Source organism: Ictidomys tridecemlineatus, chromosome 3, assembly GCF_052094955.1.
Source record: "Ictidomys tridecemlineatus isolate mIctTri1 chromosome 3, mIctTri1.hap1, whole genome shotgun sequence".
NCBI classification, from domain to species: Eukaryota; Metazoa; Chordata; class Mammalia; order Rodentia; family Sciuridae; genus Ictidomys; species Ictidomys tridecemlineatus.
The window spans coordinates 26,018,673-26,039,441 of record NC_135479.1 but is presented as its reverse complement, the minus strand read 5'-3'; the positions used below and the strand labels follow the sequence as shown (position 1 = coordinate 26,039,441).

Genomic DNA, 20,769 nt, shown 5'->3' with positions numbered 1-20,769 from the left:
ATGCTCCTGCTAGGTCTTCTGCTGATGCTGTTGTGCTTTCTCAGCACCCCCTGCCCCTGTCTTTTTTCCTTGGCCTCTCCACCACCATCTTGGGCTCTCCCTTCCTCTCCTTTCCTCCTCTTAGGCTTGTGGGGCCACAGGCATCAGATAAACCAGGAAGGTTAGCCTTACCCTTGGGAGAGTTGGGGATCTTCCCTCAGGGCACTTCAGGAGGTGAACTCCCCAAGAAAACTCCCTTCCTGATATGTGGAACCTGGAACCAGACTGGTTCCACCTGGGACCTTCTGGCCCCAAGATAGGCCAGGCAGTCTACTGGTTAGAGCTTCAGTTTGGGGTCGAGACCCTTTGGTTCTGGCTTTTGCACTGGGGCTAATGTACCCGCCCTTTTGGCCCTAGGCTTTTATCTTGCCATTGCTTTTCCCCAGCTACAGCACTGGGTGGGAGACTCTAAGATCAAGGTGGGTGCCCCTGGCAACCCTTGCCTCCCCCCATCTCTCTAAAGCATTAGGGTTCAGCTTTCACAGCTGCTCATGGAATGTGGCCCTTTCACACAGCCCTTGAATCATAAGCAAAGTGTTTCAAGGATGCCATTGTTTTGGTTGTTCTTCTCGCCAGAGAAACACTCAGAGGCCTTGAGACATCCCGCAGCTTGCCCAGGGTCACAGAGTCCATCCTGGCACAGGCAGGAGAAGCCCCCACCTTCTGAATGCCAGCCACAGCTCCTAGGTCAGACTGCACTTCCTATACTCCTGGCTCTTACCCTGGCCAACCTTCAAGGCTGCTCAGCATGTCCTCCACACAGCCCACCTTCCTCCTGTACATGGTAAACTCTCCTTATCCCTCCAGATTTCACCCAAGACCCTCCACCCTTCCAGAAGCCTTCTTTGGACCTCCCCATCCCATCCCTTCCTCCACACATCCCACCCCCCTCTCTCTATTGTAATCACTGATGGTCAGGCTTAGCCGCCACCAGTGCTGTGCACAGGTTGAGAACAGGGACTGAGAGGCCATAGTAAACCCACCTCCCATTCTCCCTCCCCAGGTGACTGCAGCTCCAGGCTAAATGAGCTGACAGAGTGCTGTAGTTCCCTCAGCAGTGAGTGTCCTGGGGGACTCAGCACCGGGGATTTCCTGGCAAGGAGATGGCGAGATAAGCTCATGGCAAGGCACAGCCCAGAGCAGGCATGACAGCAGAGAAAGCAAGGGAAGGCCCAGGCCCAGGAAATGCTGCCTCAGGGAAGTCAGGTTGGAGCTGACAGGCCAGGGGCAGCAGGATGGAGCAAACCCCTGTCCACTTCACTGCCTGCTTCTCCTTCACTCCCTTCGTCCCTTGAAGGCCTGGAGCACCCCTAAATTAAGCATAGGCTCTCATACCTGCCTCCCACTTCTTTCCTCCCAAGTGATGAGGTCTGTTTCCTTCAGACCCCAGCCTGGCAGGGGCCCCGCTGGACCACTCAGGGCCTCAGCAAGGCTGTCCCTCCACCCAGCCTGCTCCTGACCTCATTTGGCATGCATGTGTGATCACTGGCTGCTGCGTCTGATTCTGGAGTTTTCAAAGCAAGAATTAATGAGCTCCGTGGGCAAAAGCCAGCAGCTCCCACACCTGGACCAGGGTGAAGGCGTGCAGAATTTCAGCGGTTCTTAGCAGAGTTCCTTCCTGGAGCAGCCACCTCCTTGACCTGCCCTGCTCTGCCCCTCCTCCCCTGAGTAGGAAGCCCGTGCACAACTCAACCTGCCTTGAGAACTATTTCTACTCCTGGCCATCACTGTCCTGGATTAGTCCTGAGTCTACCAGCCTTAGACAGGGATTGACTATCTGGACTCAGTCCTAGGATGGCTAGGATTCCTATCTGAACCCCCACCCCTACCCCAAGTCCTTCACTGGGCTCTGGGATTCTGTTTCCTTCTCTGGGGGAGTTTTACAGAACACCTGTCCATACAAGGTGTCCATCACTGTTGGAATCCTCTCCCTGGCTTGGTCCCTCTTCAGGAGGGGCACTGCGTGGCACCAGGTGAGGGTGCCTCGTGCTGCCACCTGGCGTCTGATGCCCTCACTGCACTCCTGTCACAACAACCTGCAGTCAGGGCGGCTTCCTTGGCCCAGTGAAGGGGAAAGGGGGCCATGGGGCACCAGGATGTGGTGGGTGGGGACCAGGGGTGAAGATGGAGGTAAGGGATGTTTGAAAAGTGGGTGAGGCCTGGGTGGGGCAAGGCTAGAGGGCAGGAAAGAAAAGAAGGTGGGAGGGGAGGAGGAGAGCAGGTGCCTTGGACTTCAGGGCAGAACTGCAGGGAAGGGTGGCGCCTAGGAATCTGCAGGGATTGCAGAACAGCCTTGGCCAGCTGTTAGACAAACAGCTGGAGCTGAGGGACCCCTCACCCTGTGATCCGAACCCCTCTCCATTGCCCCCTGTGGCCAAAGGCTGGTGGGAGCTGTGGGGGCCCACCGTCTCTGAGCATGCCACCCTGGGAACCCACGTGTACCTTTCTATGAACCTGAATGTGACTGCTTTGGAACAGGGTGCCCTTGCTGTCTTGTACACCCCTTCGTTTTATAAGCACAGTTCTTCCCTTCAGCCCTGTTTTCTCCACAATGAGAACAGTCTGGGCTGGCATGAGTTGCAGGTTGGTCCAATCCCAATTCTGCCATTTCTTGGATGTGTGACCTTGGGCAAGTCTCTTAACCTCTCTGAACCCACTGTTGCATGGAAAATGCTAGCAACAGCACTTCCCTCGCTGGGGTGTTTTGAGGAGCGAGTGAGAGACTGCATATGAGCCTCAGGTTTGTTTTTAGCACCAGCTCAGCTCACTCCTCTTCCCTGTCCCCCACCCCCAGACAGACCTTTTCCTGGAGCTTTGGGGGTGGAGGAAGCAAAAGCAGCCAGGCTTGAGGTGGGGGCCTGAAGCTGTTGACACAGTTTCCTGTGAACCCCCAAGAGAAGACTTGAGGGCACAAGCACCAGGGAGATGTTCTTATCTCCAAAAGCACCCCTCCCCATCACTCAAGTCTGTAGGCAGGGACTCCTTTTGGTGGCCCTAATCAAAGATGTGTTGTCCCCAGCCCCTCCTTCCTCCAGCCTTCTTCAGACTTCCCCACCCTCACCCCACCACCCCCTTTGGATCCTAGAGTAGAATCAATAACCACCCAGATAAGCAATCCGAGGTCAGCATTGGCATTATTATGACTGCTGATCAAAAGACTCGGCAGCATTACTCCCACTTCCAAAGCCTTTCAATGAGACACAATGGTTTCCATCCCTGATGATGATTCTACATTGTTGGGGGAGAGGCCATGGTTGTCTCTCTGAGCTATACACGCTGATTCCGCTATTCGTTTTTCCATATCACTATCCAGATGACCCCTTCAGCCACAGCCTCCTTCCAGAGAAATGTTCAGGTCCAGTGATGGAGGTGGAGGAGGGAGTGGGGACCTAGTCCTTCTCATTAGGTTGACCCCTGCCTATCTCTAGAGAGTAACCCCAAAGCCTAGCTCGTGTACCCTAAGCAAGCTTCCTTTGGTTCCTACTGGGAAGAGGGGATCAGGGGAAGAGGACCCCAGAAAGATCCAGGGATACTAAGAGTCACCCTAAGTAACACTAGAGCATTAAATTGCTGCCATGCTAGCCAGAGGCAGGGATGGAAAATGAGGGGACAGGGCAGCGGTCTGGGCTCTGATTAACCTTGACCTAGAATCCTCCAATCACCAAAAGAAGAAAAGATGGCAGAGCTCCCTTCCCAAATCTCCCACCCTCGGGGAATAGACAGCTACAGAATTCTACAAAAATATAAAAGCTTAATCTGTACATCCAGGTGGCAAAACTCGAGGAATTTTGAATTTTGTACAGCTTTGCTTAAAAAAAAAAAAAAATCAGCTTATAAATACCCCCTCCTCACTGGAGGAAGCCAGAGGAATCAGTTTGGCATTCCTGCACACCCTAGGAGGATCAAACCAGGTGTTTGCTCCAAGGAGTGAGGCATTTCTGTCCAAAAGAGCAATTAGAAAAGAACAAGCTGGACAAGGGACGCCTCCAGGTCCAGCCACCCAGCAGCCTGGCACCCCAGACTCCCCGCTGCCTGTGCAGACGGTGCAGATGGCAAGGGAGGTGCTGTGAGTGAAGGCTGGCCTCAGGTTTCAAGAATCAAAGGCAGGCTTGGGGTCTGAAGGCAGGAGCGTGAGGCTGGGCGAGTGGGCAGGGATATCTGAGGGAGTGGGAGTCGGGCAGATGTTGGCGGGTGGCTGGTAGGCCACAGGCTGGCTGAACCTGTGGTCACCAGGGTTTCCGACAAGAAACTATTGCCAGTGGTAGCACCAGAAAGGTGGCTCTGGGCCATGCGGCTTTCCCCTCGGCTGCCCCTGCCCACTTGTGGTGGCCGCCTTTGTCCTTCCCCCTCCGCTGGCTCCCACTGGGCAGGCTGCAGCAGACCGTGTAAGCACCTTGATGGACTCATTCATCACCCTTCAGGGGGCCAGCTCCTCTCTGGCAGCAGATCCTACCAACCCCACCAGGAGCTCACCTCTGGACCGCAGCCCCGGTCCCCACATCCTCCACAGGGAGCAGCCTACTCCATTTACACCGGCTTAATCTTATTGCCCCGCAGGAGGGAGGGCAAGGCAAGAGGTACAGGTCCACCTAGGTCACCCACCTAGCCAGATGCTTGGCAAACTGGGGGTGAAGCCCCGGGAGGGAAAACAGATGCGCTTGTCCCCTCCCCCACCCCCCCAGCCCACAGATCCAGATTCCAGGCAGCCCAGGCGGCTCCCCAGCCTCAGTCGGCACCATTAACCAAAACAGCTTCATTATGCCAATTTCTAGCTTTCAATGTACGGCTGATAGCTGTCAGCAGAAATAAGAGTTAATCTGGAATTACTCACATTCACTGAGCTGCCTGGCTAAGGGGACGACGCAATGAAGCTTTGATAGGAAAAGGAGCCCCTGCCCCCATCTTGCCAGGCAGAGGGGCTGTTCCTCTTCTCCCAGCCCCCGGCGAGGTGTGTGTGTGTGGGGGGTAGGGGCAGCAAGGTTGCAGCCCGCCAGGGCCAGGCGTTTGGGTTCTAAAACACAGACACACACACACACATACACACACACCCCTCATACACACAAACTCACACACCAGCACGCACTTACACGTCCACACTCGCACACACAGAGGCAGCTCCAAACCTTCCCTCCCCACCGCCCACTCCCCATCTCCAGGAATCTCCATGGCCATCTGGACATGCCTAGCTCTCCATCCCCTTTGCTTTTACTCTGGACCGTGCTTAACTTTTTATTTTGGAAAATTACTTTATTTTATATAGATATATAGATATATAGATATGTATGTATATATAAAAAGGTTCCATTTCATTTGTAAAATCTCATTTTTTTTCTTCTTTTTCTTTTTTTTTTCCTACAGAAAATGATGACGAGATTAAAGGAGAAAATAAGTTACATTACAGTTTCCAAAATGGTTCTCGCTCTCCACTGAAGATGGGCCACCGTCGGGGCTATAATGCACTCTCGGTCCCAGCTTGTGCTTTGCAAGAAGAGGAAATATAACTAGACTGGTTATTTTAGGTTAAAATAGCCAAGAGACAGACGCCTTCGCCTCAAAAATATTCTGAGACACATAAAAGTAGAAGGAAACAAGTCTCTTCAGTCACAAAATGTCGTACATCCCGCATATACTAGATTCAATTAATTTAATAAAATAGAATATACATAGAGATTCTGCACAAACGTATTGCTTTCTCCCAACAGCTCCTGGTGTCCGGAACCTCGCCGTGCTGGGCATCTCTCTCTCTCTCTCTCTCTCTCTCTGCCTGGAGCCGAGTCGCCAGGGCTGCGGCTTTGGACTCTGGAAGTCCTGCTTACAGGTACCCAGAGCCATGGAGGCAGGCAGGAGCACCTCCTTGGTGTCTCTATGGGACTTTCTCAGGAATATGGCCCAGGAGGAGGAGCTAGGATTTGCACCCAATGGAGAAAGGTGAGTGAGAGAGCAGGTGTGACTCAGGGATCCAGGTCTGCCGGGTCAGAGGACAAACCAGAGAGACTCAGCACATCTTTCTTTGGGGAGGGTGAGGCAGCCATGCTGTCAGGGGGGCCAGAGGCCGAGGGATCCTTGGAGTCGCTGGACGGAGCCCGCCTCCGTAGGCAGACCCCGGGGCTAGGTGGGGGCCGAGGGCCCTGGATCTCCGGGGGGTCTATGGAGATACTGGGTGGGCTGAGTTTTTTCTTGGGCCGGCTCCCAGGGCCCCCAAGAGGCTGGCCCCCGAGGGTGGAGGGGCTTGGGCCCAGGTGGGGTTGGGAGCCGCTGTCCAGGCAGCTGACCGCGATGGAGTGTCTCCTCTGTTCATCCAGCCAGGATGCAGGCCGTCGCCGGCCACTCTGGGACTCCACACTGTAGCACTTCTTTAGGTCCCGTGTGGATAGGGGCTCCTGGCTGCCAAGGGGCAGCAGATCTCCTGAAATCCAGCTCAGCTCTGTGTCCAGCTCTAAGCTGCTTCTGGTCTCTGGAGGGCCCTTGCTCCAGTTGGGTTCTGGGCCTGGGCAAAGGGCTGGCGGGGGCATGTGCTTCGAGACCTTGCTCTGGCTGCGGAAATGCTGCTGCACCTGGATGCTGGACTGGCCCCAAAAGGAGGAGGACCGGGCCAGAGGTGGGGAGGGCCCACTCACCTCCGACAGCAGGTCTTCCTGGCTGCCCAGGCCCTGCACGTCCAAGGAATCAGTTCTTATTGCTGCCTGTATGGGGTGGGTGGAGGGCTCAACCCAGGGGTTTTCTCCCCAACATGGACTGTCCCTTGTCCCTCCTGTCAAGCTGAATATCCCCTGACCCATGCAGGTGTAGGACCCCCCTAAGCAGAGGTATAAGTACCTGCTCTTATTGGGATATGGGGGCCATGCGCAGCCTGACCTCTACTGTTCACCATGCCTCTCCTTCAACTCCCAAATCTATCTTCCCTCCTCTATTCCCTGGCACCCCCACCACCCCCACCACCAAGCCTGTAGAAATAGTTCTCCGCAGCCCCAGGCCCCTGGGAAGCAAGAGAGCACTTGGGCCAGGTGTGCTCCCCAGCTGGCTCTTCCTCGCCTCCCACCCTTTGCACAGGCTACCCCTTTGGCCTTGAATCCCCTCCTGATTGGCAAGCACACCTCACCTTTATATCACTTGGGTTCTCTGTGATATAGTCCTGTCAGTCTCCATTCCAAGTAAAACTAATCCCCCTTCCTTTTCTTTGCTCCCCACTGCACCCCACATGAGTCCCACAGCTGTGATCTCTTGTTGCAATAATCCGATGGCATGTATCTCCACAATTAGACGGTGAGCCCAGAGTGAGCACGTGCAGAATGAACAGGGACTGTGCCTGCTCCTCAAATGCATGGCACTGAGCAGATTCCTATGTGTCCACACTCATGTAGAAGGACATACATGGGGCATGGGACATAGCCATGGTCACAGGCAGGGCATAAAAGCCTCACCTGGCTCCATTGCTCTCTGCCCTGTGCCCCTAGAGCGTGGGTTCAGGGAGGTGCCCAAATGTGTCCCAGACTTGGTGAAAAGTAAAGACACCTGAAACCTGCCTCGTGCCCTTTAGCTCAGCCTGAAGTGTGAAGCACAGGGAGGCAGCTCGCGTGGAGAAGCGAGTCCTGAGATTTGGGTTCTATCTCCACTGGATGTGTGTGGCCCTGGGAAGCCACGGCCTGCCCTGGTCTCCAGGCCTCCTCAGTGAAACAAGAGAAAGTGCAAACTCCAGGAGTGTACAGGCTACTTCTGCTTTGCCCAGTACTGCATCCCTGTCCCCTAGGACTGAGTCTGGCACATCATTGGCAAATAATAAATGTTTGCTGGAAGAATGAAAGTGTCAACCCTGGTTGTCACCAATAGCCTAGGATTCCCAGCATAGAGTCCAGTCCCCAGACCCAGGCCCAACCCTCCACACCTGCTCACCTGGCGCCTGAGTGGCCTCTGAGCCAGAGGGGAGCGAGCTGGAGGGGGTAGTTTAGGGATGGTGCCCCAGGTGGGGGCGCTGTGAGGCTGGAGCAGATGGGGCGCATCTTTAGGAAGCTGCAGGATGTAGGTAGTGTCCGCTGGCTGGGAGTGGACAGATAAGATGGAGCCTGTGTGGGGAGGGAGCAGGGGAGAGGTGAGGATACCAGAGGAGAGAGGCGACCTCCCTTCTACCTTTCCTTCCCCATCAGGGTCTCCCCATCAGGGTCTCCCCACCCAGACCCTCACCATCCTGGGTTGAAAGCCATTGCCCTCAGGCTGGGGCCTCCCCTGGGCCTCCCTAGGTGACCCCTTCAGGCTTGGGGCTCCCAGGTAGGAGAGACCTCTTGCTGCCTTGATGGTCCTCCAGGTCAGGAATGGGCTTGGGCAAGGTTGGGGTCTCCCTGTGTGAGCCCAGGCATCCTTCCCAGCCCTGGTACCTGACTGGGCTTTGGGAAGCCCCCAGCCCCTGTGTCCTGGGGACCCCTCGGCAGCGCTCCCGTCCCGGCACATGTAGCTGTCATTGGGCAGAGAGTGTGTCCGGCTGACCCCAGACTTCCGCACAGTTAGCAAGTTGGATCCCAGTGTGACAGGTACCTCCTCAGGTTGGGGCTCCATCTGGAATAGGAGCAGGGAGAGGAGTGAAAGAGAGGGTACTTGGTTTGGCACCTGAGGCAGACCTCGACCACAGAAACCAGCCCCCCGCCCCACCAGACCCACTCCCCACTCCCCTCCCAGGATAAGGTGGTGATGGGCATGAGTGCAGGGTAGGGGGTGGGGGCAGGAGGGAGGGGGCAGACACATGATGAGCCCTCCACATACAGGGAGGAAAGGGTGGGGAAAGTTCCCAAAATGTGCACATGGCATAGCCTGCCAGCCTCCTGGTGGGGATGGCGGAGGAGTAAGGAGGTATCTGAGAAGGAAGAGCAGCCCCCAGCCCCGAGTCCTGCAGGTGATCCCAGAGGGCCTTCCAAAGACCCCACCTAGAGGCTCAGAGGGAGCCCTGGGGTCCACAGAGGATGGGTCTGAGCTGGGTTCAGATGGGTTAAATGACAGATGAATACTAGGGACACGTCATAGCCTGATATCCTGCCCCACTTTTAACTACACAGACTCTGGAGGGTGAGGTGGGTGGCAAGGCCTGGAAAGTGTGGACTCAGTCCCTCCCTCAGTGGACAGACTGGGGTAGGAGTAGGTTTTGAGCATGTATTTCAAACATGCTTGGGCCTCAGCAGGAGGTGCCCAAGGTTTGCCTTTGGAAGTCTCTCCATCCCTCGTGACTCCCTTGCCCCTGGATCTCCAGTTCTCTGTTCTTGTTTTCATGTGGGCCTAGTCAGTCAACCACACAGCCCCAGTAGGCTGAAGATGGCTCTGGGCCCCAGGCCCCACTTCAGCCAGTCACCCTAGACCTCTGAGGACCCCCCCACCCTGTGGTTCAGGAGCTGCTCTGATAACCGGGAGGGAGAGGCTGGGAGGAGGGGGCTGCTCTAGTCAGAGGGGAAGACAGAGCAGGGGAAGGGTGGAGAAATTATCAAAACACAAAGAACCCCCCCTCTGGGGTTTGGCGAGGACACAGGGACACACAGGGACAGTGACAAAGGAGACAGGAACAGCCCCCAGGTGAAGAAGGGCATGGTGGTAGCAGCAGAGATGTGGCTCTCACCCACTTTGCAGTGGTGACTGTCTCATGTTGGGGGAGGTGGAAGCGGGTGCAGGGAGGGGAGGGCTGGCCTGCACAGGGGCTCCAAATACAGAGGCTGGCTCTGAGGCCACTTCTGTTTTGGGCTGTGATGTTCCTGAAGTAACCCTTTCACAACTGCTGTCCCATGCCCCTCTGGGCAAGGCCTCAATTTCATCTTATCTAATTTCCTTGCCCCAGCGAGGGATCTAAAAGGCCTCATGCCAGCAAAGGCTGGGGCACCGAGCGCCTGCAGGTCGACTGGTCTGGGTGGGGCCTGGTGGCACAGTGAGCAGAGGATCTGGAGCCCTGCAGCCAGCCCAGCCCCAGCCGGGGGAGCGCGAGGGGTGTGTGCATGTACATTGCTCTCCGGGGCAATAAGTAAGAGTATGTGAGTGTCATCAGGCAAAGAGTCATCCGTCAGAGCTAGAGAGCAGGACGGTTCAGACACAATCTCTGACGTCAGAGACAGAGCCTCCATCTCAGCTAGAGGGATCTAGACAGGAGAGAGATGATCAGGCATGAGAAACCAGACGGCACAAGCTCTGCACACTCTGAGCCCCCACTTCCCTATTCCACAAAGCAGCGGGAGCCAACCCTTCTCACTTCCCACCCCTTTCCCAAATAAATGGACAGCGCCTCCCCTCACCCACTTCAGTCCCCTGCTCGGATCAGAGAGGCTGCACAGGCACCAAAGAGCTGGAGCAAATACCGACAAAGCCAAGAGACACAGAAACACGTTCCAAAGACACCCCAGGCACCTGAGCAGCCCCCTCCCACGCTGCCACCACCCAGAGAGGGAGCAGGGAGGAGCAAGGGCTTCGACTCTTATAAAGACGATACCAAAAAAAAAAAAAAAAAGAAAGAAAGAAAAAAAAATAGGAAGAAAGGCCAGCAAAGCCTGTCTCCTCTCCGCACAGACAGAGCGGCGTGGGGGGCACTGGGGACAATGCTGCCAATCTGACGGCTGTTTTCTGCCTATTCTCTTTGCGTCCAAAAGCCTGGCAGGACTTGGCTGCTTCCCTCGCAGGGCCCTCCTCCTCCTGCCTGCAGCCTGCCCCGCCTTCACCAGCTTGGGTCCTGGGAGGTGCTCTCCAGGCCAGCCTGAAGCAGACACCCTTGGTGGGCTGCCACACCATCTGGCTGGCTCAGCGGGGATCTGCAGGGAACCCCAGGGGCTACAGGATGCTGAGGGAGGGGTGGGGAGGATGGGCCGGCTGCCCTGCTCACCTTCCCATTAAAGCCCCTTCCCTCTCACTACCTCTCCTATGAGCCTTCTTGAGGGTTGGAGGCCTGGGGAAGGGATTTACTTTTGCACTAATTATTCTAGGTCACTGCCAGGTCTGAGATGGAAGCTCAATAAGAGGCACGGGCGCTTACCATGTGATGATCATTTCTCTAGATCAGGCTTAAGGCTTCCTAGGAGCCTGCCTGCTGACCCTTCCACCTTGCAGAACTGTGGAGACTATGCTCTACCTTCACTTGACACTGGCCTTCTTGACCTGCTCCAGGTCTGGAGCCCCTGATGTGGGGTGGGGGATGGTGGGACCTTTGGCCAAGGGGAGGAGAGGAGGGTGGGAGGGGCCCAGAAAGCAGAAGACCAGGATGAGATGGACCTAGGGGAGAAGTGCTTGTGGCAGAGTGGGAAGGGGCTGGGCTCAGGCAGAAAGCCACCTCCTATTTCATGTCAAGGTCCCAGCCTCCACCTCCATTCCCTCAGCACAGAAATCACTCGCTACTGACATCACTAATGAGGCCGAATGTGCTCCACAGCTTAAAAGCCACTGAAGGGCTGGGGGTGGGTACTGGACACAAGAGAAGAAATAGACCTTGGCTTAGGATATGTCCCCTGTGGGTTCCCTGGTCACCTGCACTCACCTAGGCCTGGCACCTCGTTCCCTCCACCCCTAAGGTGCCTCTTCTCTTCAAGATTCTTACTTAAAAAGCTCCCCTCCGGACCTGTCCTCCACCCATCTTTCTCCCTTGGAAGGGTATAACCTCAGCCTCGTACCTTCCAAGGCTGCTCCAGAGCTTGCTCTCAGCCTGGAAGCACCCCTAATTGCTGCCTGCCAGGACTGACAGTCCGCTGAGGCCCCCGTGGCTGCTCTTTTCCCAGCTATCCAGTGGGCAGGCAACACCCCAGCCGCCCCAGAAGCATAGCACAGCATGGCACAGCTTGGCACAGTCAGGGGAGGGGGCACAGCACAGGGCACAGTAACCTGTGGGTCGGAGCCGCCCGGACTGGGGACGGAAGGGAAGGCAGAGGGCTGGCCCCCTGGGCCTGCCAGTTCGTCCATCAGCTTCAGCTCCCCTTCCAGGGAGCCCTGGATCAGCAGGGAGATGGTGTCAAACAGCTGTCTATCCTGGGAGGACCAGCCCATGAGGGGAGCCGGAGAGCCAGGGGAGCCGGGGTCAGAGGGCAGTGATGGGAAGTATCAGTGGCAGGGCAGAGGGCACAGAGAGAGAGGAGGTGAGACCCACCGACAGGCACACACACGCACACACATGTGTATACACACACACACACACACACATACACACACAGAGCCACAAAAAGGAAGGAAGAAGAGAGTGCAGAGAAGATGTGAGGGAGGAAGGAGAGAAGGGAGATGGCAGATGAGGGCCCAAGGGAAGGGGACAGGGAAAGAGAAGTGGAAGGGATGGAGATGGAAAGGAATCCGGCAGGTTAAGGCAGGAGTAGGAAAGAGGTTTGGCAGTCGGGCAAGGGTAAGAAAGAAACAGGAAGGAAACAGAAAACTTAGCCTTGAACCTAAGAGCCAGGAAGGGGAGGCCACACCAAGCCGAAGGAGATGATGAGCTGGCATAACTGGCTTTGCTGAGGGTGGCCTTGTGCGGCCAGTGAGGGCAGCCCTCTGTGGGGAGGGGCAGGTGGCTGCTGGCCCCTCTGTGTCCAGGTAGGAGAGGCAGAAGGATCTAGGAGGAGCTCTGGGGTCTGCTCGGCCCCCTGTCCACCACCCGCTGAGCCGTTGGCCGCCCTCCCTGCCCCTCTCCTGCCCCCTGCCCGCCCGCCTGCTCTCTCAGGGGTGCTGTTGGCTCACCGTGGGGTGCTCGAGGGAAAAGTGGGAGGCTGCCCCGGCGTGGGCTGCAGTGTGTGGAACGCCGGGCTTGGGGCTGTCAGGGCTGTCAGCGCCCTCGACCCCCGGCCAGAGGAAGGGGCTGCTGAGTGGCGAGTGGGGCTGCGGGCTGAGGGTCTTCATCTCCAGCTCCAGCTCGGCCTCCAGCTCGGCCTCCTCCTTGGCCTCCTTGTTGCTCTCCTCCAAGTGCTTCATCAGCACAGCGATCACCACGTTGACCAGCACGAACTGGGCCGTGAGCACGAAGGACACAAAGTAGATGGGAGAGATGACCGTGTTGTAGCAGGTGGACTCCTGGTCACAGTCCCGGAGGGTGTCCTGGGGGAGGCAGGACAGAGGCATGAGGCCAGGGAGGACAGTGGATGGAGCTGTCGCAGAAAACCAGGTCATCATTGTCACAGAGCATTGAAGGAGGAGAAGGAACGGGAGGAGGAGGGAGTGACGGTGTCCTGGGGACAGAAGAACATTAGATCTGCCTGGGGAAGTGTGAGTCAGAGCATGTCCTGGGGAGAGGGAGTTCCAGAGTGTTCTGGCAACCGGGGGCGCAGGGGACAGAAGGGCTTTTATTCATGGCCAATTCATCTTCCTAAGGAATCTTGGCTCAAAAACTGGAGCTGCCTCCTTGGTGGCCCAGCCGGCCCTGGGAGGGGCTCTGATTCGGGTGGGCTCTCACCTTCATAATTCCATTCCAGTTGTCACCTGTGGAGACTCGGAAGAGGGTCAGGAAGGCCATGCCAAAGTTACGAAAGGTGGCATGCCGGCCCAGGCCCTCACAGGGGTGTGTCTCGTCACACTCTAGGGAAGGAGGGAAAGGGAAATGAGGCCCACTTCGTTCCGGGAGCCCCTTGGTCTCCAGCCCTGTCTTCTCCACCCTCCCCAACCTGACTCACCCAGGTCTCCAAAGAGCTCCACACCCAGAGCTGCAAAGATGAAAAACAACAACATGAAGAGAAGTCCCAGATTCCCCACCTGGAAAAGAGGAAAAGAAATGGAGAAGGTGCCACTGGATCCCCCAGTCAGCGTCCCTCGGGCCCCGCCCCTTTGGAGGGCACTTCCTCCTCCCCAAGAGGACCCTTCCCGCCCATCCTGTCTCCAAGCTACCTGGGGCAGGGCCTGCATCACCGTGTCCAGCAGTGCCCGCATGCCCACGGCCATCTTCAGTAGCTTCAGCACTGCAGAACAGGAGAATGGCATGAGGGGTCCCTCTGGGTCTCTGGCCACACAGATGGTGGAACCGGGGCCAGGGCTGGGGCAGGGGCTGGCAGGATGGCCAGCTTGCCCAGCCAGCCTGCCTTTGACCTTCCCCTTTTGCAGAGGCTGAGAGAAAGACCCCTGGGAACCCACAGCCAACCTCAAATCAGACCCTTGCTCTCTCTCCCTCTGGGCTGGTCACCCTGGGAAGGCAGGTGTGTGGCCAGACAGCCAGGACCAACCTCGGGCAATGCGCAGCACCCTCATGATCCGGATGATGGTGGGGTTGATAGGCAATGAGGCATTGACCTCGATCTCCTCCAGCGTGATGCCCATGATGGACAGCAGCACAATGGCCAGGTCCAGCTGGTTCCACCTGGAAAGCCCAGGACACAGCTCCCTGAGTGGGGGAAGGGGGATTGGGGGGGAAGGTGCAGTTGTGGCACCGGAAGTGAGGGCTGGAAAGGAGGGCAGAGGTCAGCTGATCCGGCCTCCCATCCTGCAGAGAAGGGGCGCAGCTTTATGTAAGGCCACACTGTCAGCTGGTGGCACAGGGAGGGCTAGACTTTAGCTCCAGGGCCTCCGCTTTTCATTTTCATTCATTTGCCTTTTTTTTTTTTTTTAATTTATCACTTATATGGCATTAACTCTATGCCAAGCACTGTTTAAAGGACTTTGTAAACAAGAATTCTGAATCTTACCACTCTGGTGTGGATATTATTATTATTTGCCATTTAAAGATAAGAAAACTGAGGCACAGACAGATTAAGTAACTTACCCAATATTACCAGCTACTAAGTGGAGGAACTAGGATTAGAATCCAGTCCAGGCAATCTGTCTCCAGACTCTGTACCCTTAGGCCTCGGGCGAGGACATCTTGATTTTTAGTTGCCAATGACTTCTAAGCCTTGTCTTGTCAAATTCCCTCCCATGTCCCAGGCCCTGGATGTTCCCCATCACCACCAGGCCCAGGGTGGGGATTGGACCCCAAGACTTAAGAAGGGTCTCCAGGCACGAAACCTGAGTATTTTCCCAGAAGACACATTCCTACCCACCACCTCCAAACTCTCCCAAACCTCTCTCCTCTCTGTTACCTGTCCTGGAAGAACCGACGGAAGCCAAAGGCCACAAGTTTGAAAACAGATTCCAAGACGAAGATGACAGTGAAGATGTAGTTGCAGATCTTCAGAGCCTCATCCAGGATCTGGTAGGGAAGGAGCAAGATGTAGGGTCTCCTTAGGCCCAGGGCCGATACTGGGAGACAGAGTGACTGGGAGACAAGGTGAGGCTAAGGGAACCTATCTTCCCTGTTTCCGCCATGATGGCCGACCACTGGTCACCACCACCCCAGGAAAGAGTAGGGTCCTCATTCACAAGAATGATTCAAATCTTGTGCTAAAGAATCTCTCTTCTTGAGAGTTGAAGAGAAGACCACGTGCAACATGCCAGAAGACACACAATGCTAGACCAGACAGGCCTTGTGCACACTGATTCAAGCTCCTTGCTGTACAGATGGGGAAGCTGAGGGCTGGTGGGCAGCTGATGGAGGACGACTGGAGAAGTGGCAAGTTTTGGATCTAGACCTTCACTATCATCTAACTGTAGAGGGCAGGCACCAGTCCTCATTTTTTACCCTCAAAGGACCAGAGTCCAGCACATACTAGACAGTCAATAAAAATTGGCTGGAGAAGAAACCAGGCCCTCCGCTTCTTAGCTGTTTCACCAACTAACTCCTTGGAGCCTCTAGGTCCTCATCTATAAAACGAAGATGATGCCCACCTACAAAGGTTACTGCAGGGGGAAGAACCCATATTGTGTGACCTGCACTTACCTGACACAGAGATGCCCTGGCTCAGGCTGTGCTGGCCTCAGCTGGGGGTCCCAAGGCTGGAGGTAAGGGGCCATAGCTGGACACACCCTCTTACCTGGGGCTGCTGGTAATGTTCCATGGCCATGGTGACCACATTCAGCCCGATGACACCTGTGATGAAGAGGTCCAGGTAGTGGCTGGTGCACAAGTGGTGGACAAGAAGCCGGAAGCGGGAGTAGTCGGAATAGTAGGGTTTGCACTGGGCTTCTACAGGGCGGGGAGAAGAGCAGAGCGAGCATCAGGCCCCTGCCCCCTGCACCCCTCCACCCGCAGCCCCTCCCAGCTGCCAGCCTCTAATGCCAGAGCTGAAACATTCCAGTGTCATCAGCGTCCTTGCCCTCCCCTCATTGCCCCTGGGGAGGGCAGCTTTCTCAGCATGTCCCCCTCCAAGCATCTGTTCTACTGGCTACAGTCGGGGGCAGGACAGGTCGGAACATGCAGAGCTCCCCACCTACATTAGATACCAGGTGAGCCCTCCCAAAAGGCAGCCTCCAAAATCCACCGGCCCCTCAGAATGCCCTTGACTCAGTGTTTGCAGGGAGATCAGGTCGTCAGATGAAGTACACCCAGTCTTACTGAGCTCAGAGGGAGCTCCAACAACAGGGGCCAAGGCTCTGGTGCCTTCTCCAAGCTCAGCCCCTACAGGGGTAGAGGAGATTACCCAGAGCTGGGATTTGCAGATCCAGCCGGAGATTGGAAATTGGACATCTTCTTGGCTGGCTGCACAGACCTACCGTGGGGCTTCCAGGGAGCAGGGCCGAGGCCTCCCACACCCCCACAGGGGGAGAACCCAGGGGAGGCTGCAGGGCTCTGCTCCATCCCAGACTCAAGCTGGGGGGCCCCCTGACGGACTCACCCAGTTTCTAATGAGGCAGTGCCCAACCTGCCCTGGGTGTTGAGGCAGCAAGAACCGCAGGCTAGGCTGGAAGCACTGTCTGAGATCTGTCACAGGCATAAGGTTTCTCTTGTAATTAGCAAACCACTTAGTTATAAAAATCACAGTGCCGGGTTAGCCTGCTAAGCAGGCAGAATAAATCTGGGGGCAGGAGACTGCAGAGGCCCCCTCCTCCAGGTGCAGAGGAAGGGCCAAGCCAAGTGGGGCATATGTTGTCGGGAGAGTGTCAACAGATTGGTCTCCTGGGAAGTTACACAGAAGGCAGAGACCCCCCATAGGGAAGCATGGGGCAGCCTCAGGTCCCAGACAGCCCTTCCTCTCTCAGGAGGTCTCGGGCAGAAGCCAGCCAGCAAGGGCTACAGCCTCTGAGGCCTGTGCCAGAGGCGGGCTGGCTCAGGGGCAGCAGGAAGCTTTGAGCCCAGGCCAGCTCAGATATAATTGTCCTTTCCCATGCAGAGGAACACTTAACAGAGAGGTAAACTGAGGCAGGGAGTGGCCTGGGGTGGGCTCCCACCAAAGGCCAAAGGAAGAAGAGTGCCCAGGAGTGGCATGTCCAGCCTCTTGGGATGCACAGCTCCAGGCCCACCCGGCCCCTCTCCGCATCGGACTTGAGGTGTGGATAACCAGGGGCAGAGAGACCCCAATAAGGGCCCGTGTGCCTTAGGGGTACATAAGGCCATCTTTCTGTTTTCAGAGAAGGACCAGCCAGTATGGCTTTGTTTGCTCGGGTGGCCTTCCTGACCCCCAGGAGTGTAGGGGTGGAGAGGCCTGGGGCAAGAGACACCAGTGAGGCCACAGGTCATCCACACCCGATTGTGGAGGGTGGTCGGGCCAGCGGGGCCTCTTCCTTCCTTCCTTCCTTCAGTACCACGAGAACCAGAGGGCGCTAGTCGCCCCGCGTTGCCTTAGCAGCCGGAACTTTTTCTCTGCATTAATCTCCATAAATGCCGAGAGCACCCGATCCCATTATGCTAAAATATGAATGGAGAATTAACTAAAATGTTTGAATACAATTAGGTTAGAAAAAGTGACTCCTTATTAGCCCCATTATTAGCTAAGACAATGTGGAGGGGAGGCTGGAAGGGAGAGGCCCCGCTCCCCTGTTGCCCCAGCCTGACTGCATAGGCAGCCCCAGGCCTGCCACCAACTCCACCTTCCCACCTTGCTCTAGGAGTCTGAGTGGTGGATGGGCTTGGATTCAGCCAGGGACCCTCCAAAAGGCCCAGAGTGGGGTATGGCTATTTGCTTATGGTGACAGGTTCCAGGCCCCCGAGGTATATACGAATGCCCCTCCATCTTAGCTCTTCCCCAGACCAGCAGGTGCTGAGGTGGCTAGAAATTCCCCACTAGAGAGTTCCAAAGAGCACCAGGCCACTCTGACTGGTCCTCCCCAGGCAGCCCTTTTACTGCACAGAGGGAAAGAAGGAGCCCAGCAGAACGTGAGTCGCTCAGCATACTGAGGCAGGAGCCAGTAGCACCCAAACTTCCAGCCAGAGTCATGGCCTCATCTCCCGGCCTCCCACCAGTAGGAGCTGCTTCAGGCAGAGAAAATACCAGAGTCCGACCATGGGGAGAAGGGTTCCAGTCAGAGGCAGGGACAGAGGAGGGTGGAGGAGGGGCTGCAAGGCTGTGAGTGACAGCAACTGGTACAGTGAGTTAGTAGGGGGTCAACGGGAGCCCAAGGCACAGCCAGGGCAGAGGCTCTGCAAAGGACAGTGGCGGGAAGTAGGCGGAATGCAGGGGTGGCTGCAGGGATACAGGCCCCCACAGCAGAGGCCACTCCTCAGTGGTATGGTTCCCAGCCTGGTGGAAGGAGCAGGTGAGTGGAGGTAGATGCTGCAGGTAAGGGGACAAGGAGCACAGTGCTAGTGCTGGTGCTGGAGGCCGAGTGGTCACTGGGGCTAGCCTAATCACCCAGCAGCCCCAGGCCCTTCCCTCCCTCCAGACCCAAGGATCTGGTCAGGTCCATTCCCCTGGTAATCAGATTCTTTCTTCTGCCTTTCCCATGCAGAGGAACACTTAACAGAGAGGTAAACTGAGGCAGGGAGTAGTCTGGGGTGGGCTCCCACCAAAGGCCAAAGGAAGAAGAGTGCCTGGTCTGGTGGCCCCTCCAGGGTCAGGTGGGGGTGATTCTAGCAGGGAGGTGACCGTGCACTTGTTTGATTCCCAGCACTCCAACTTTGTTGCAATTCCCCAAGTGGGTAAACCAATACATCAGTACCTGGGAGCTGATTAGAAATGCAGACCCCAGAACACTCTAAGAAGACTGCTGGGGTGCAGCCCAGGAATATGTCCTCATTCCAGGCGATTCTTTCGCACACTGAAGTTTGAAAAACTGTGGTAGAGATACCACCGAACCAGGAAGAGGCTTATGACTATATGGTTCTCCCCATTTAGTATCTCTGGGTTCTCACGGTCAGGGAAAGTAATGCATATGCCAATAAGAGCAGGGCAGAAGGTCTCCAGAACGGGGAACAGGGTGAGAATAACCAGAGTGTTTACCAGGGAGTAGGCGAGTCATATCTTGGGGCTGTGAGTCTGCCTGTATTGATTCATGGGACAACCCCCTTGGAGAAGCCTCTGTGGGCCCTCCCTGTGCTCGGATAGTGTTTTGGGGGGAGCACAAATGTGTGAATACTTGAGTTGATAGTCCAGGTAGAGACATAGGGGGAAAGCTGAAGATCACTTCTTCCTACCTTCCCCGCATCACTTAACACTTAGGGCTATGCAAAGCAGCCCGATGAAGAGCTCAGGGACCCCAGCAATTCAGACACAAACCCACAGGAGACTTCTAAGCCTCCAGAGCTATGGTCTCCCAGTGCTGAACCACGATAGCTCAGCATCACAGAGCAGGAGCTGTGGTCTGTTAAGGGCCTTGGGGATGACCTACGAAACAGAGGCTTAGAGGCACCCCCTGACCACAGATCAGGCAGTTCAGCACTCCCAGACTAGCAGCTGCCTGAGTCAGGCAGTGGGTTGGAGTGGAGAACTGTATAATCAATGGTTCCCAGACTGAAGTCCAAGCCCTCAGCAGCCTCAGAAGGCAGCCTTGTGGGGCTCCTTCCCATCTTTTCAATATTTCTAAAGACTTTAAAGAAATCACATACTTGCCTATGTTAAGACCCCACAGACTAATTTAAAGGCAAAATAGTCTTCTTTTTTTTTTTTTGCCATCTTTCAATGTGTAACCTTCTGCAGCTCAGAAGCTCTGATTAGCAATTAGATGTGCCTTTGATTAGTAAAAATGGTGAAACAAAGTCCTTATTGGAGTGCTCTGAACTTCAAAATGTGGGTCTGTTGGAGCATAAGAGGATGATAAGGGGGTAGTCATGGGAACTACCAGATAGAAACATTAGGGGGTTTGACAAGGCCCCACAGTCCTGTCACAGACACTCTGATCCTCCAAACCCTCAACCTCCATCTGGGGACTTTCAAGAGGAGGACCAGGAGACCGAGGGACTAGGGGAGGACAGGTGGTACCCAGAATCCTTCCCAGGGACACAGTTCTTATGGATAAGGACTTGACTTACTCCCAAACCTTTAGCCTTTTGTGGAGAAGCTACCCAGAGGCTAACCCAGGCCTTCGATTCCCAGGTTTTACTGTTTGTAGCCATGACGTGGCCACTGTGATCACTTGACTATTAATGAGTCTCTTCAATTATTCATCATTACATTTTTAAAACAAATCCTTCCCCTCTCTGGTCCTCTCATCCTGCTCCCTTGGATCAAAGTCTCCCCTTCAGACAAAAGGAGATGGAAGAGATTTGCAGAGCAGGGAGGGGGGCAGAGCGAGGAGGACAGTGGCAGGCTGGGGAGCTCAGCCTAGGAACCTTTGCAGGGGAGGGGGTCCTCCAAGAGCTAGAGGAGCTAGCGGTGCACTTGGCCCTCTTCATCTCCCACCCAGCTTAACACAGCCGTATGGGATGACTACGGGATGATCAGGATGATGTAGACCTGGCACTTCAGCCCCTGCCCTCTTAGTGGCCCCAGGGACCCTCAGCCTGTCACCCCAGAGGATGAATCAATGAGCTATGGAGAGGACACAAAGAGCATGTTCCCACACTCATGAACC

General features: G+C 55.8%; 1 protein-coding gene across 24 annotated transcripts in view; it reads right to left on the bottom strand.

The window, feature by feature from the left end:
* Window positions 1-5,666: 5,666 nt before the first annotated feature.
* The window catches only part of Cacna1g (calcium voltage-gated channel subunit alpha1 G), a 63,632-nt gene continuing 48,529 nt past the window's right edge, over window positions 5,667-20,769 (bottom strand). For 9 of the 24 annotated variants that reach the window (XM_078042232.1, XM_078042234.1, XM_078042233.1 and 6 more), the window contains 10 exons: window positions 15,858-16,009; window positions 15,027-15,136; window positions 14,175-14,308; window positions 13,843-13,913; window positions 13,632-13,710; window positions 13,415-13,536; window positions 12,706-13,059; window positions 8,409-8,586; window positions 7,930-8,099; window positions 5,667-6,722 (listed from right to left, as the gene is read on the bottom strand). In XM_078042232.1, the coding sequence (XP_077898358.1) occupies window positions 5,991-6,722; window positions 7,930-8,099; window positions 8,409-8,586; window positions 12,706-13,059; window positions 13,415-13,536; window positions 13,632-13,710; window positions 13,843-13,913; window positions 14,175-14,308; window positions 15,027-15,136; window positions 15,858-16,009 (2,102 nt within the window). In that variant the 3' untranslated portion in view covers window positions 5,667-5,990. Of the gene's footprint in view, window positions 6,723-7,929; window positions 8,100-8,408; window positions 8,587-10,007; window positions 10,143-11,865; window positions 12,010-12,705; window positions 13,060-13,414; window positions 13,537-13,631; window positions 13,711-13,842; window positions 13,914-14,174; window positions 14,309-15,026; window positions 15,137-15,857; window positions 16,010-20,769 lie in introns of all 24 variants that reach the window. The other 15 variants (XM_078042220.1, XM_078042218.1, XM_078042221.1 and 12 more) reach the window with 3 other exon arrangements.